Consider the following 16750-nt stretch of genomic DNA (forward strand, 5'->3'; position numbering starts at 1 on the left):
TCTGTATGTTATTAATTATGTTACCACAGCAACACAAAGTCTAAAGTTAATAACTGAAGGTTCAAGATCCCAACTAAAGCAAACACTGACCACTATAATGGTGACAAACAAATTGTGATTTTCTCGTTTTGTGAGTCTGCTTGTTAACATCAGGTGTCTTCAATAATGCTCAATCATAACTCAATTAACTTCTTAATTATCTCATGAACTTCAACTCTGCTTCAGTGTTACTTTTAACACTGCTTCAGTGTTTATATGAGTCCACACTCAAGAGTGTTAAATTAACACTGGAGATTTTGCTGTGTAATCATGGTTTTTTGGTTTTATTTGTAGTAAGGGACGTAGTAGACTACATCACTGTAACGTTAGTTATATATCATCTCAAAGTCTGTGCTTTCATTAAAGCTTAATTTATTGATAGATAATCAATTTTTACCCAACTTTTCCTCCACTGGCTTTCCACACTGGCTGCGTGTCGTGAGCATGGCGGTTCTGCTGCGTGGCGGCTGCTTCGCGTTTTCTGTGTTTTTATACAGTCTATGGTCTTTATACACCAGAATCGTGCCTGACACGGCGCTGGCGCGCTACTGTAGATGACAGAGGGAGGCCGCCGACAGACAAGGATCTTGACTACACGACAACCAGAGGTGGGAAGTCCAGGTGCCAAAGAGTAAAAGTCCTGCCATATTTTTGTTCCACCCATGAACTCAGCAGCCGATTTCACCAGAGAAGGAACCAAGTCATTCCTTCCAAGTCACAAACGAGTCTTGAGTCACATACCAAGTCCTCAAAGAGTTAAAGTTAATGAGATAATTAAGTGACTAATTAAATGATGATTGTGCATTAATGATTAACATCTGCTGTTATTGAGAATTACAGAGGATCAGATGTTGGTGTTTTATGTACCCTATGCCAAGGGTACAAAAGCTGTAACCTTGAGGGTACACTCTCAGAAAATAAAGTACATAATTGTACCTTTAGGGGTACAATAGCTTGTCACTGGTGCTGTACCCTTGTGATTTGTACCTTAAGAGACCAGTTTTGTACAGAGTTGGGAAGTCCAGGGGCCAAAGAGTAAAAGTCCAGCAGCTGATTTCACCAGAGGAGGAACCAAGTCATTCCTTCCAAGTCACAAACGGCTCTCAAGTTAAATCCCAAGTCCTCAAAGAGTTAAAGTTAATGAGATAATTAAGTGACTATTGAATGTGCATTAGTGATGAACACTTGCTGTTATTGAGAATTACAGAGGATCAGATGTGGATGTTTTATTGGTTAAAAAGATGCCACCATCACGGAGATCAGTGTTTGGTTTAATTGTGCTCTTGACCCTTGACTTGTTGTGCTAGATCTCTCTCTGTAGCTCTGCATGGGTTGTTGTGGAGAAGACAGAACTGTGACATATGAAAAACATATAGTTACAATGAGCTGCTTTAACTATATCTCAAATATTTTTGTCTTCTTTCTTATCACAAGTCTAGGTTTTGAATAATTCCAGTGAAACTACAGCATGCACACAAAAAAAGCATTGCTCTAATATTTACAGGATATAGATTTTTTTTTTTATTTGTAACACATATAAAAGTTTGAACTCCGGTGCTTTTTAGACACACACAGATATCAAGAACCAGCATATGAATCTCTACAATGGTTACAATCGACAAAATGCTTCATGTTGCAATACATGAATTACTGCCATAATGCACTGCAGTATGAATAATAATTTTCACCACTGTTGAGGATCACATGATAAATGTTCATGGCTAAATGTCTAAATACAATTTATTTTCTTAATATTGAAGTGTTATAAAGCATTATATGGTTGCATTTGCATAATGAGATTTCTCTCTTTTTTGTGAAAGTGACATACAGTTAAGTGTGGTGACCCGTACTCAGAAATCATATTCTGTATTTAACCCATCCAAAGTGCCCAGACAGAGCAGTGAATTCACGGCAGTTCTCTCTAACAACTAAACCACGAACTCTTCTCATATAATCAAGAAATTTAATCAAGATCATACAGTCATCAAAAGCATAAGTCACCTGTTAGATCAAGAGTTGTATCAGCATTGCACAAATGTTTGCTTCAAAACAATAATGCAATTGTATAGAAGCAAATTTGTGAAAACCGCTTAAAGGCTCAAGATATCAACTGAAGCAAATACTCACCACAATTATGGTGGCAAAGTGTTTTTTTTTTTTTTTTTTTAATTGATTTCATCCAAGGCTGTGCTTAAAGTCAGTTGTAGTTCTTGTGTTTCTCTTTTCTTCAGTGATGTTGATTGTAAACAGCAAGTGTTCATCACTAATGCATCTTCATTTAATTAGTCACTTAATTATCTCATTAACTTTAACTCTTTGAGGACTTGGGATTTGACTCAAGACTCGTTTGTGACTTGGAAGGAATGACTTGGTTCCTCCTCTGGTGAAATCGGCTGATGAGTTCATGGGTGGAACAAAAAAATGGCAGGACTTTTACTCTTTGGCCCCTGGACTTCCCACCTCTGACGACAACAATATCTACACTGTAAACCCTGATAAGTTCACAGAACTCAAAAAATATTTTGTAACAGATTACACAAAAACATTTAAGTGATGTTTTTAAATGTTTAAGTTTACATAAACTTAAAAAATTGAATTCCAGTTGCCTTAAATTATCTCAGAGTTATCTTAAATAATTATATTTCTGAACTTATAATTAGGGAGTAATTCACTCATAATTTTATCTATTTTTCAACTCCTATAATGTGGGAAATACACTCAAAATTAGGCTTTTGTTGTCCATCCTCAGTCTAACCACAGGCTCTACTATTCACCACAACGGTAACACTACAAATCCAACATAACATAAACCTTTGTAAAATCTAATATAACACAACATTTATGTATTAACTTATGTCCCTCTATGTTAATCTTGTGTAAAAACACACAAAATAACACTTAATTTCTTTGTTTTCTGATGCAAAGCATGCTGGGAACTAGAAAACACAATCATTTTAAGTTCACCTCACTACAAAATTTTTTTGAGTTAACAGAACTTATTTAAATTAAGTCCAATGAACTTTCGTTATTATTTGAGTGCAATTAACTAATTTCATTTGATTAACTTCACTGTTCGGTTTTACGACTTCATGTTGAGCATAAATATAAAGCCTACTGATAAAGGACACCATCAACAGTATTGACGGCAAAATAGACAGGTATTTGGCAGACAATATTTGACAGGTCCAATATTTGAAAATGGAAAATTATTAATTTATTTTTGAAATTACATTTATATCTGAATATATGTCAGAGTTTCGGAGCGGGTTCGCGAATCATTTGAGTCAGTTCGGGAGTTTGGAGATGGATCGTAAATCATTTGAGTCAGATCCGGAGTTCGTAGCGGGATCGCGAATCATTTGAGTCAGTTATGGGGATCGCGAAACATTTGAATCAGTTCGGGAGTTTGGAGTGGGATCACGAATCATTTGAATCAGTTCGGTAGTTCATAGCGGGTTCGCGAATAATTTGAATCAGTTCGGAAATTCGTAGCGGGTTCGCGAATCATTTGAGTCAGTTCGGGAGTTCAAAGTGGGTTCGCGAATCACGAAAGAAAGTAAATTTTCAAATTGGCCATAACCTTTAATTTCGTTGCTGCCAACTGGGGTCCGCCCCTGTTTCTGTTTAAATTTCTTCAAGTTATACAGAAATTTTATTTTGACAGGTTTTCGTAAAGACATTGCGGGTTCTGTCTGTGAATACGAATAAATGAAGATAGTTTTATCAAATGTAATGGTGAAATCCTCTCCTAGCGCGCTGGCGTGCACATGCCTACATCATGCGTCAATATAGTGAAGAGTTGAAAACAACCCTCGTGCTTCAGTGTGTGTGTGTGAATGTGTGTGTAGTAGTAGTAGAAGAGCACACATTGAACGCACATTCCCAGAGATATGTATAACAACACTTTTAATATTCACAGAGACTGGTCCATATCGAGATCTGATTAAATGTACAGCCCTTCTTTTGATTTGTTCATTCAAAAATGGCCGAATTCTGTGACGTTCTACTTTATACAGTAACTTCCATTTCTGACTGAATTCCGCGATTCAATCCACTTTGCAAACACAGACGGGGTGAATTTATGAATGAAAGTGTGAAAGTTCTGACACAAAACGAAGTTGTTACGCATCCTCACGCTTTTTAAAAGTGGGTAACGTATCACTTAAGAGACTACACCACTGTAACGTTAGTTATTTATCATCTCAAAGTCAGTGCTTTCATTAAAGCCTAATTTCTTGACAGATAATCCATTTTTACCTCTTTCCTCCTGTGTCTCCTCGCGACTTCTGGTTCCCTCGCTTCGCACTCACTTTTTTTTTTAGTTTTCCAAACAAATCAGTCTTTTGCCGCTCTGTCGTCCTCTCAATGCTGCATTTACTGCAGTCGGACATCAGAGATTCGCGAGCGTCAATTTTAATTCATTGCTGTCAACTGGGGTGGCAGCAGGGGTGGCAAGGCTTTCTTTTAGGGTGGCATTTGAGACCCCATGCCACCCCGGTAGATCCGCACCTGTTCATCCCCTCTATCTCCACTGTTCTCTGCCCACTTTTCAGCATTTTTCAAATATTGCCATTGGATGGAGTCAGGCTCTGATCAGGGGTTTAGTCACCCTTTAAACTGTAAAGTGAAAATATTGGATGTGATATATTTTGCATTCAGTTTTCAGTTAAAGATATTTCACAATATCAAAGATGATATTTTATGAGTATTTAGTGTAGGACCATACAGAAAGTGCACAAGTGGGAGAGAGTGGAGAAGACGGCATCAGATAGGACCTGGTGCTGGGTCACTTTCAAGGATCACCCGAAGCACAGCATGCTATATGAACAAGGTTGTTGGTTCTAACATTTTATCAGAATTTGAAGAAACATTTCTACTTAAAATATTAAATCCATTTCATTCAAAGGCAGGGTTTTTCAAAGTAAAGATGATTTTTTTATTTTTTTATTTTACAAAATAAAACCTATTTAAAAAACAAAAATAGCTTGTGGTAGTTTATTAAAGTCGGTTTGTAAAGCCATTGCTGCCAGTCATTTGATTTTTAACCTTATGAATGTACATTGTTGATCTAAATGCAAACTAGGTTCTAATTGAATGTACAGTTGTGTATTCACCCATGTTGAAAGGTACGACGGAGAAACGTCACAATATCAATGTTGATCCAATTTGCAGAATCTAATCATAATCCAATGTTGATTCATCCATGGTACCCCGTGCTGATACACCGGTTAATCAACATTAGCCTACATTAAACTATGATGAAGAGGTACAATCTTTAATTAATATGTGTAATGTTAGTAGAAATGAAAATATCAAAAATGTTATAGGATATTGTACAGAAATATATCCTATTAATAAATTTGGCTAAAATGATCTGCGCTAAATTAGTGTGGTCCGTTTTAGTTTCCCGTTGATTGGGTGAAAACCGTTCAAACGTACTGGCTGCGGAAATCAGCGGGCGTGGCTCATTATATTGAGCATTTTCATGCACATAAAAAAGCACCATCAAATACGGCATCATTGACATATTTTCACACGTTTTTTACGGAAATTTGTAATCACAAAGTATTTTGTGGTGTAATATGGTTTAAAATGCCGTATTTGACAGCGTTTGGCATAATCTCACCCTTTGGGCTTGTCATGCTCTTGTGCACTCTCACTCACTTTTGGACACACTCTGCCTTTCTCAAGCCCTGTCGCTCTCACACATCTCACTCGCTCTCGAACACTCTCGATCTCTCTCACGAATTGTCGCTCTGTCCCTCGGCATTTGCAATACTTCTGTCCAGCCTGGCACCGCATACACGGCACCTTCTCATTAAGAAGGGGCGCCTATTTGCCAATTCCTCACACAGTGAATTGATAGTTAATAGAAAACTGCTCCATGGCAGCAGTGCAGAGTATTATGATTACATTTTTTTTTTCATAATTGTGCATGCCGCCACCCTTGTGTCATGAAAAAGTGTCGCCCCAGGTGGCTGCCCTGTTCGCCCGTGCCAAAAACCGATACTGATCACGTGACAGCCCCATAAGGTTAACCAGTGGTGGGCTGTCAGGGCCTGCAGGGCCTTCTCTGCTTGCCCTATAAAAATACAATTATGTAAAAAAATTTTTTATTATTATTTAGGTATCATTTTCATTTGTGTAATGTACACAAAATGGCCTATGATAAGTTTTGTTGAGGTTGAACTGAAATATCCTACATAATAAAAATTATTATTATTATTATTTTTGGCAGGATTCCCCTGTTAAAATTCATGGAATGGACATGGAATGTAAAAAGCACATAATTTATTAACAAGAGAGCTATGTGCTTTATTATTTGATGAGTATTGATTCATGCACATTATGGAGGTGTACGTAGTGGTTGATAATGCTGTGGTGTGGTGTGTCGATGTCCAGTATTTTTTACAGTTCTGCCCCTGTGGGTGCGTTGTCATTTTAGAGTGATGTGAATGTTCATAGTGAATCGTGTACTAGTGGATTACTTTTACTGATCCATGTAGGGAAATTTACTCTGAATTTAACCCACCACAATCTAGTCTACTGTTGAATTTGTTGATCAGCTGTCATTGCTTTTGAGAGCCTGTGTGCGGCATAATATGATAATTATATACAAGTGGCTGCGTTTGCTGTTACAGAGATGTGTAAGGGTATGTAGTTTACAATTGCTTATTTAAGGCGATGACTGAAACCCCACGGCATGCTACTGGCTTTAACCATAGACTGTATAAAAGGCTTTAACCATAGTTCATTCTTTTCACCTGTGACGTGACAGCATTGGATAGAGAAATTAATTTACAAGCTTCCTTACAAACTGGTGCATAGTTATTATTATTATCAACATCATCATCATCATTATTATAATTATTATTTACTCTTACAGTTACTGCGTTTCTGGTCTAAAATTGTAGCTTTTTACTTGATGATAAATGTGTGAATTTCTGTCATTATGGTTATTTTCCATAAAACTGAATGTTGTAACAAGGTAATAAAGAGTCGGTTTTTATTATTATTATTATTGTTGTTGTTATTATTATTATTATTATTATTGTGGACTTCAGGAGAAACCCCCCTGCACTCCCCCCACTCACTATCATGAACAGCACTGTGACTGAGTCATTCAGATTCCTGGGAACCACCATCTCTCAGACCTGAAGTGGAACAATCACATTGACTCCATTGTTGAAAAGGCCCAACATAGGTTGTACTTCCTTCACCAGCTGAGGAAGTTTAACCTGTCAAAGGAGCTGCTGAAACAGTTCTACTCAGCTGTCATTGAGTCTGTCCTGTGTACTTCAATAACTGTCTGGTTTGGTTCAGCTACAAAATCAGACATCAGGAGGCTACAGAGAACGGTTCAGACTACCGAAAGGATTATTGGTGCTCCCCTGCCCACCCTTCAAGAACTGTATACATCTAGAGTGAGGAAAAGGGCTCAGAAAATCACTCTGGATCCCTCACATCCAAGTTACCCCATCTTTTAACTTTTGCCATCTGACTGGCGCTTCAGAGCCGCAAATACTAGCAGAGTCAGGCACAAGAACAGTTTCTTTCCCCAGGCAATCTTCCTCATGAACAGTTAAAGGGATAGTTCACCCAAAAATCAAAATTATATAATTAATAATTCAACCTCGTGTCGTTCCAAACCCATGAGACCTCCGTTCTTCTTCGGAAAACAGTTTAAGATATTTTAGATTTAGTCCGAGAGCTCTCAGTCCCTCCATTGAAACTGTGTGTACGGTATACTGTCCATGTCCAGAAAGGTAAGAAAAACAACATCAAAGTAGTCTATGTGATATGAGAGGATCAGTTAGAATTTTTTGAAGCATTGAAAAAAACATTTTGGTCCAAAAATAGCAAAAACTACGTGTAATAATAAAATCTCCATATTCATCGGGAAGAAGGAGGCGGGAACCGGCGGACAATCAAACGACATTTTAATAATTCCAAATAAACACAAAACAGCGCATTAGCCCCTCATGGACGACTGATGCGCACAAATAAAAACCAAAACCTAAAATAAAGCCCAGGCCTGGGGCCCGTTCTTCGTACGTAGCTTATTACATCCGAGATCAAATGACACATCCAAGATGATATCATTGTGCTAATCTTGATCCGGCTGATGATTTAGTATCGCTGGATTGAGTTATCTGAGATAATTGCATGTTCATGTGTTGGCTTAAAAGGGGATATGTATCGATACTCGTAACCATGATCAGCAGTGCAGCGATTGGCTGGTGGCAAGATGGCAATGTAATGACATCATATAATTTAAAATGACACCCGACAAAAAACTTGACAAATTAATCTGGACTTTTATAAGGAAACAGCCAAGCAAACAAAACTACATAAATGTTATAATAGAAACATGAAACAGATATAGATACATGTTTTTATTTTATTATATATTTTTTCATGATTCCCAATTATTTAGATTCGCAATTTATAATAGTTGTGCAGTCTTTACATTTTTATTTCAATGTAGAAATTATCTATTCATTTCATTTTATATTTGGACAGATTTGTTACGTGACAGCATTAATGAAAGTTTCTTAAGGGTCAATATCATGTTATCTGCATCTCCTACGCTCCATCAAGCCACTCTTATAATAGCAGTCATCACTCAAAATAATGCACGACTCTATTATTTGTATAGCATGTGCTTTGTATACCATTTACCATTTACCATATTTTGAGTATCAGTTTTGGTTGAAAAGAAGCAATCTAATCCTATTTACATGAAATAAGCCTGCTCTCGAGCAGGTTTAAGCTTACGGACCTGTTGCTATGACAGCAGCTCCTGTATGAGCTTCGCAGAACCAAATGATCCAAGATCATGCTAAATCGTCAACATTCAAATCCAGCTAACTGATTTAAAACTGGTCGCTCCAGTTTTATATCCTTCCATCTCCTCTGTGGGACTCGAGACCGGTGGTGGGTCGCAGGTGTCGTTAATTTCCCAATCACTCCACCGGCCTTGCTCGTTCCCACATCCCTCGCCCCGAATTTGTTCAGCATTGTCTTCTCTTCTCTTCAAAACAAAGCAGTTTGTGATAACCGGTTCGCGAACTAATCATTCGATGTAACCGGATCTTTTGAACCAGTTCACCAATTCGAACTGAATCGTTTTAAATGGTTCGCGTCTCCAATACGCATTAATCCACAAATGACTTATACTGTTAACTTGTTTAATGTGGCTGACAATCGCTCTGAATTCAAACAAACCAATATCTCGGAGTAATTCATTTACTCAAACAGTACACTGACTGAACTGCTGTGAAGAGAGAACTAAAGATGAACACAGAGCAGAGCCAGATAATGACTCGTTCACGAGTCAAGAACCGGTTGCATCGGTTTTTGGATCACCAGTACTTCTTTCGGACAGTTCGATTCAATAAACCGGTTAAAGAAACAGTTCACCGTTTTTTTTTTTTTTTTTTTTGCGCTCGAAGTAATGATGTCATTGGTGATGATTGCCCTTCATCCAAACCCTCGGTTTACCCGCGCTCATAACATTAGCACAGAATCAGTTCAGAATCAATCACCAAAAGAATGAGTTTGGTTCAGACGCTCTGTGTGTCAATCTGCTTCACGCTGAATCACACATGCACAGTATCATCAGCTCCTCGGTTCTCGAATCGGACGCGTCTGACAGAAACGGTTCTTGACTCGTGAATGAGTCAGTCTTTAGTTTGTTATCTGGCTCGGCTCGGTGTTCATTGTGGCAGGGGGGGCGTGGTTTAGCGAAGTCTGCAGCGAGACTGAGAATCAGGAGATGAGCGGTAAGTGAGTGGTTTGGGCAAAAACTATCAACACCTGTTTCTTGTTTCAGTAATTGGCGCGGAGAGAGTATAAAACGCCAGGAGAGACGGAAGCAGTCGACTGAGAGACGGACTGCTGACCTGGGGCCTGTTCTTCGTACGTCGCTAACTCAGTTAGCTGGATTTGAATGTTGATGATTTGGCGTGATCTTGGATCATTTGGTTCTTCGAAGCTCATTCCGAAGCTGCTGTCATAGCAACAGGTCCGTAAGCTTAAACCTGCTCGAGAGCAGGCTTATTTCATGTAAACAGGATTAGATCGCTTCTTTTTAACCAGAACTGATACTCAAAATATGTCTGCTACCACCGCTACTTTATTACAAGAATATCGTACTGATCCAGGGACAATAATTTAAAATAATAATAATTAAAAATAATATTTAAAAATAATATAAAAATGTTGTGTAGTCCATAACAGCCTACTATAGACACAGCCAGTTTAACTCACTGAAATAATTATTTGTCATAAAATTAATAATTGTATTAGAGTCTTACACACATGCTATACAGATAATAGAGTCGTGCATTATTTTGAGTGATGACTGCTATTATAAGATAGGCTTGATGGAGCGTAGGAGATGCAGATAACATGATATTGACCCTTTAGAAACTTTCATTAATGCTGTCACGTAACAAATCTGTCCAAATATAAAATGAAATGAATAGATAATTTCTACATTTAAATAAAAATGTAAAGTCTGCACAACTATTATAAATTGCGAATCTAAATAATTGGGAATAATAAAAAAAAATTCTAATAAAATAAAAACGTATCTATTATCTGTCTTATGTATCTATTATCACATTTATGTAGTTTTGTTTGCTTGGCTGTTTCCTTATAAAAGTCCAGAAATTTGTAAAATTTTTCGTCAGGTGTTGTTTTAAATTATATGACGTCATTACATTGCTGTCTTGCCACCAGCCAATCGCTGCACTGCTGATCATGGTTTCGAGTATTGATACATATCCCCTTTTAAGACAACACATGAACGCGCAGTTATCTCACATAACTCAATCCAGCGATATTAATCATACACAACAGGTGTGTTCGAAGAACAATTAGCCGGATCATGATTAGCACGATGATATCATCTTGGATGTGTCATTTGATCTCGGATGTAATAAGCGACGTACGAAGAACAGGCCCCTGAACCGGAAACGGAAACTGGAATGAGTAAATGTTGTGCGAACGTGTCAGAGTAAAAGTCACCATTTGGTGTTTGTGAAGTTTAAGTTATTTTAAGTTAATAAATACGTCAGCAGTCCAGCCGACCCCTTTGTCCTCTTCCTTTCCTCCCACGAACATACTACATTCATCTTCAGTTCTCTCTTCACAGCAGTTCAGTCAGTGTACTGTTTGAGTAAATGAATTACTCCAGGATATTGGTTTGTTTTAACTCAGAGGGAGTGTCAGCCACATTTAAAAAAAGTTAACAGCTTAAGTCATTTGTGGATTAATGCGTATTGGAGACGCGAACCATTTAAAACGATTCACTTCAATTTGGTGAACTGGTTAAAAAATATCTGGTTACATTTAATGATTCGTTCTTGAACTGGATATCACAAACTGCTTTGTTTTGAACTCTCTCACAACAGACACGGAAGAGAAGACAATGCTGAATAAAGTCTCAGTTTTTGCTATTTTTGGACCAAAATGTATTTTTGATGCTTCAAAAAATTCTAACTGACCCTCTGATGTCACATGGACTACTTTGAAGATGTCTTTCTTACCTTTCTGGACATGGACAGTATACCATACACACAGTTTCAATGGAGGGACAGAGAGCTCTCGGACTAAATCTAAAATATCTTAAACTGTGTTCCAACGATAAACGGAGGTCTTACGGGTGTGGAAAGACATGAGGGTGAGTTATTAATTACGATTTTTGGGTGAACTAACCCTTTAAATGTTCCCCACTTATGCAATACAAATGTGCAATATCCTTATATATATTTGTTACCACTCCATCCTAGTACAACTTTGCATCTTACTCAATTCTTTTCCATTATCATTTCCAGCACAATTGTTTATACTAGGGCCGGGACTTTAACGCGTTAATGGAGATTAATTAATTACACAAAAAAATAACGCGTTAACTAAGATTAATTAATTACAGAAAAAAAAATTCCCACATTTTTAATAATTTATTTTTGCACCACGGAATGTTTCTCACTGGATTTGTGTCGGCGGACCGATTATACTGGAGCACCAACTAGCGTTCGCTTCGCATATCACTGCAGCACGTTGAGACTCAAGTATCACCTCAACGCAAAACATATAGCAGCTAGCGTGGACTTTACACTTTATGTTGAACTATGTATCATTTTGTTGGTGCAACAGTTTATGTTGAACTCTTTATTGTTTTGGCCAAGGTTATTGAGAGTTGGACTTAGTATGTTATGGCCTCTGAAGCAACAGAGAGATGTTTTCTAATAGTCAGTGTTTCCAATGTTCTGAATGTAATTGACAGTATTGTGTTTTACTTAAAAAACTCTTTACAGAAGGTTCCAGCACCTATAAGCTTCCTGAATTTCTGAAATTTACTATTTCTAAATTGTTTCTGAATATGCTATTGCTACACTTCATGGCAAAAATTGCACTGGTCTGCTAGACTTGGTTGAACAAAAATAAACAATATTTTGTTGCTTAAGCTTATGTATTCAGTCATTGTTCAATGGTATACTATAAATCCATGTGAAAAAAAATTACTTCTCACTGTTCTCAGGTCAAATATTTATATGCGATTAAAATGCGATTAATTTCGATTAATTAATTACAAAGCCTCTAATTAATTAGATTAATTTTTTTAATCGAGTCCCGGCCCTAGTATATACACCTATTCATTTACAAATACGTTTTTTTTTTTTTTGGTCTGTGTGTTGTTGTCTCTGTGTATTGGAAGCTTATGTCACTAAAACAAATTCCTTGCATGTGCAAGCATACTTGGCAATAAAGCTCTTTCTTATTATGATTCTGATTATTAAGTCTCTTTCTGACTCAGACTGCATAGGTTAAACTCTTATGGGTCTGTCACGTGATAATTGAATGACTCGAAAAACCCGAAGACTTGAGACATGAACTAATCAATTCTCTTTCCAGCTCAGACTGCATTGACTAAAACTGGTAAACTAATAGACCAATACCAGTACAGAACCTATAGAATATATAGTGCATGCGCGACTGAATAAATCACTCCTAGAAACGGCTCGTTCTTCCCGAGTCACATTAAAGATTCATCCAAAATGAATGAATCATTCAATAATGACTCATTATGATTTCAGAATATTATGATCATTACGTTTCAGCACAGACTGGACTGGCGTCGTACTTTAGACCCGCCCTGAGTGAGCTGCCATCAGTCCGTCATTGTTTCACTGCCAGAGCAGATGTAGATAAGAATGACTCCTAAGCGATTGAGGTGTTCTGTTGTTGGATTGTAATAATGAACATAGTAGTCATGATTTACTCCCGACATCTGATCCGCTGAAGACGCTGTGCATTATGTTTGTTTTTGAAGAGAATGTTCCACCGATCTACGTTAATTGTGTCTGTGTTTGCGTGAATCATTCGTGATCCAGCTTCACCTCCAGAAGTTCTGAAATCCTTCTAAAAGTCACATTCTCCACTGACTTATCTATATTGTCTAATGTTTTCCAGCTCCTCTGCCCATTCCTGTCATTACCAGAGACTCTTCACAATGTTCTTCATCATTATCATCCTCATCATCCCAGCAGAATTGTTCACTGCTGTGTTCAGTGGAGAATGTGGGTGATGTGACTCTCTCCTGGTACAAAGGAAACAGTTTATTGTCCAGCATCAGTGTGTCTGATCTCAGCATCAGTCTCTCTCTTCCTCTGGAGGTGAAATATCAGGATAATAACAGCTACAGCTGTGTGATCAACAATCCTATCAGAAACCAGATCACACATCTGGACATCAGCAAACTCTGTCACACATGTGCAGGTATGAGCACTAAACTGATATCTGGCTTTTGTTAAAGATCTGACACTTTCACTCCCACTAATGATTGTTTCTTTTTAGCCAGACTCAATTCTCCAGACTCTGTATCTGTGATAGTGGGGATCTTTGTCGCTGGATCTCTGTTTATTATTATTATTATGTCTGGAATGTTTTGTATCCACATGAATCACAGAGATGCAGGTCAAGTCTATCTACAGTTTAAACATAAAACATGTCTATTTTATGTAAAACAATAAATTTGTATAGCCTAATTTTGATTTAAAACACTGATTACAGTTCAGACCTATGAAGATGAGACATCTCAAGCTGCAATATTCTACAAACAGATTGACATAACACAATTCTACAAACAAATGAGGGTAAGATCATTTCGTGCACTGTGTCCTTTGTCCGTCTTTATAATTTCAGTGACATTTATATGCTTTCCAACAAATTTGTAAAATAAAATTTAAAATACTATTTTAAAATGTGTATCATTTACAATACTTCTCAAACTTGTTGAAAATATTTGTCAGTATGCTGTATGTAATGTGCAGTATGCCATTATTAGTCTGTCTGTCTTTTTTTTTTTTTTTTGCTTCTGTATATATTTCCCCGTCCCCTTTTCTAGCGCTGAACATGTTGTATGGTTTCCACAGGCCTTATTTCTGCTTGCTCTTATTTATTTGATCTTCTAAAATTTCAAAAAGGTCTTGAAATCATAAGACACGGAGACTCATTCATAATGCACAAACACACAATGATCATTTAATACAGGAAACACTAGCTCTTACCCCATAATTTAATAATTTTTCATATTTATTTCCTAATTACATTCAGGTCCAGTGCATTACTAAGCCTCATAGTGAATTTACAGCAAATTTATGTAATTATGTTTTTGCATTTCTTCCTTTGACCTTTTTTTTTTTTTTTTTGTCTTATAGGAGTCTGAAATGACCGAGGTGATTTACACACATTTCATCCCAGAACAATGATCAAACTATTTCTGATACTCAGTTTCCTCACCTTGATGCATTAAACACAGTAACAACTTCTCCGAACAGTTACTGTTTACAGCATAATTTGTGTGTGTGTGTATTTTCTAATATGTATATTATTAGTGATTTTGAATTTATTGTGACCTTGATGTGTGATTCATTTAGAATGAATGTTAAAAGGTAAATCAGTAGTGCAGTGTTTAGCCTCACCTGAATGGTAGATAAAAAGGGGACATCCTATTAACCCATAAACTTCAAGTAAATAGTAAATTACATACAGAATTTCGGGTCTAATATTTATGTCCACATATGATCACAATAAAATATTTGGGCTATTCATTAAAACAGAACAAACTCCTGTGTACTTGAAGCATGCTTTCCCATTTCAGTGACTTTAAGTGGCATTAACATTAAAAATAAGTGAAATAAAGTTGTCACTTAATATTAGTCATGAATTGTCAGGCTCATTTAATGAATGTTCTAAATCCATTAACAAATCACAATGTGAAATGTACCTGACCTGATTGCATTTCATCTTAAAAGTTGCTTAAAGAAGCAAAATCAGTGTTTTGTGGCATCAGTAGAAAGATTTATTCTTACAAGTGGTTTATTCTTACAAGGTTTTCATTGACAAACGTCAAACACAGTTCAATATTACAGTATACAGGTGCTTCTCAATGAATTAGAATGTCATGGAAAAGTAAATGTATTTCAATTCAACTCAAATTGTGAAACTTTGTATTAAATAAATTTAATGCACACAGATTGAAGTTTAAGTCTTTGTTTTTTTTAGTTGTGATGATTTTGGCTCAAATTTTACAAAAACCCCTAAAATCACACCAATCTCAACAAATTAGACCAAAAAAAAAAAAATAAATTTAGTGAATTGTTGGCCTTCTGGAAAGTATGTTCATGTACTGTACATGTTAGGGCTGTGAATCTTTGGGTAGTCAGCGATTTGATTCATGATTCACAGGTTTTCGATTCGAGAATGTTTTTTTTGCAAATTCAGAACGGTTTGATTCGATTCAAAATTAAATTAGATTCAATTATAATGATTAGATTCTGCATTCTTTAAGTGCATTCACAGGATTATTTAAATGCTTCCACAAAATTCTTTAAATGCTTAGTCAGGGGTCAAATTACACCAGCCTTTGTGGTTAGAGAACCATAGGTTAGAAAAAAAACAAACAAAAAAACCTTTTGTCCATTGTTAGATGTTAGTTTAATGATGCTATGGCATGACATAGCACACATAAAAATGTATGTAAGCCAAGATAAAAAAAAAAAAGAGCTTTAAACATTTTGTCACACCAGGGGCGTATTTTAGTGAAAACAACGTGCCAAAAGTGTGCAGAAAAATGGAAGTCAAAAGAATGCAGATCATATGTATTTTTGCTTTAGCATGAAGCTGCAGTTTCACAATACTTGAATTACGCTTATGAGTAACAGTAAAATGCTGCAAATCATTTTTTTCTTACGCTTGAAACACGATTTACACCTCCACAAAGCTTATCTTGTGCATGTAAATGTAATTTACGCTTACAATTTTACACTTCCACAACACCTATCCTGTGAATGCTAATCTATTTGGCATTAATATACCTTCATAGAAAACTACTATATGGCCATTTTGAGAGAGAGAGTGGTGTAAATTGTTTGCGTTTTGTGTCACTCTCTATAAATAATGAAGTTGAGTTTAGCTATTGAAAAAAACAGCGATTTTACCCTCCTCGTTGCTGAGAAATGTAGCGATTAATAAAAGTCGCGTGGCAGCACAGATAAGTTTTTGAGCTTCTGAATGTAACTTTTTGCATGCCTACACATCAATTAAAGCAGCGCATTAATATAGAATGATGATTAATCTGAATGGTTACATTGGTGTTCAGTACGGTAAAACTGTATATCTGTATTATTCAAGAAACTTT

General features: G+C 36.6%; 1 protein-coding gene across 1 annotated transcript in view; it reads left to right on the forward strand.

Moving 5' to 3' along the window:
* The window catches only part of LOC113079888 (SLAM family member 9-like), a 38073-nt gene extending 22798 nt beyond the window's left edge, over window positions 1-15275 (forward strand). Inside the window, exons 4-7 of the mRNA XM_026252119.1 lie at window positions 13522-13827; window positions 13906-14025; window positions 14122-14204; window positions 14769-15275. Of these exons, the coding sequence (XP_026107904.1) occupies window positions 13522-13827; window positions 13906-14025; window positions 14122-14204; window positions 14769-14819 (560 nt within the window). The 3' untranslated portion in view covers window positions 14820-15275. The remainder of the gene's footprint in view (window positions 1-13521; window positions 13828-13905; window positions 14026-14121; window positions 14205-14768) is intronic.
* The last annotated feature ends 1475 nt before the right edge of the window (window positions 15276-16750 follow it).

Source organism: Carassius auratus, unplaced genomic scaffold (assembly GCF_003368295.1).
Source record: "Carassius auratus strain Wakin unplaced genomic scaffold, ASM336829v1 scaf_tig00029765, whole genome shotgun sequence".
NCBI lineage: Eukaryota > Metazoa > Chordata > Actinopteri > Cypriniformes > Cyprinidae > Carassius > Carassius auratus.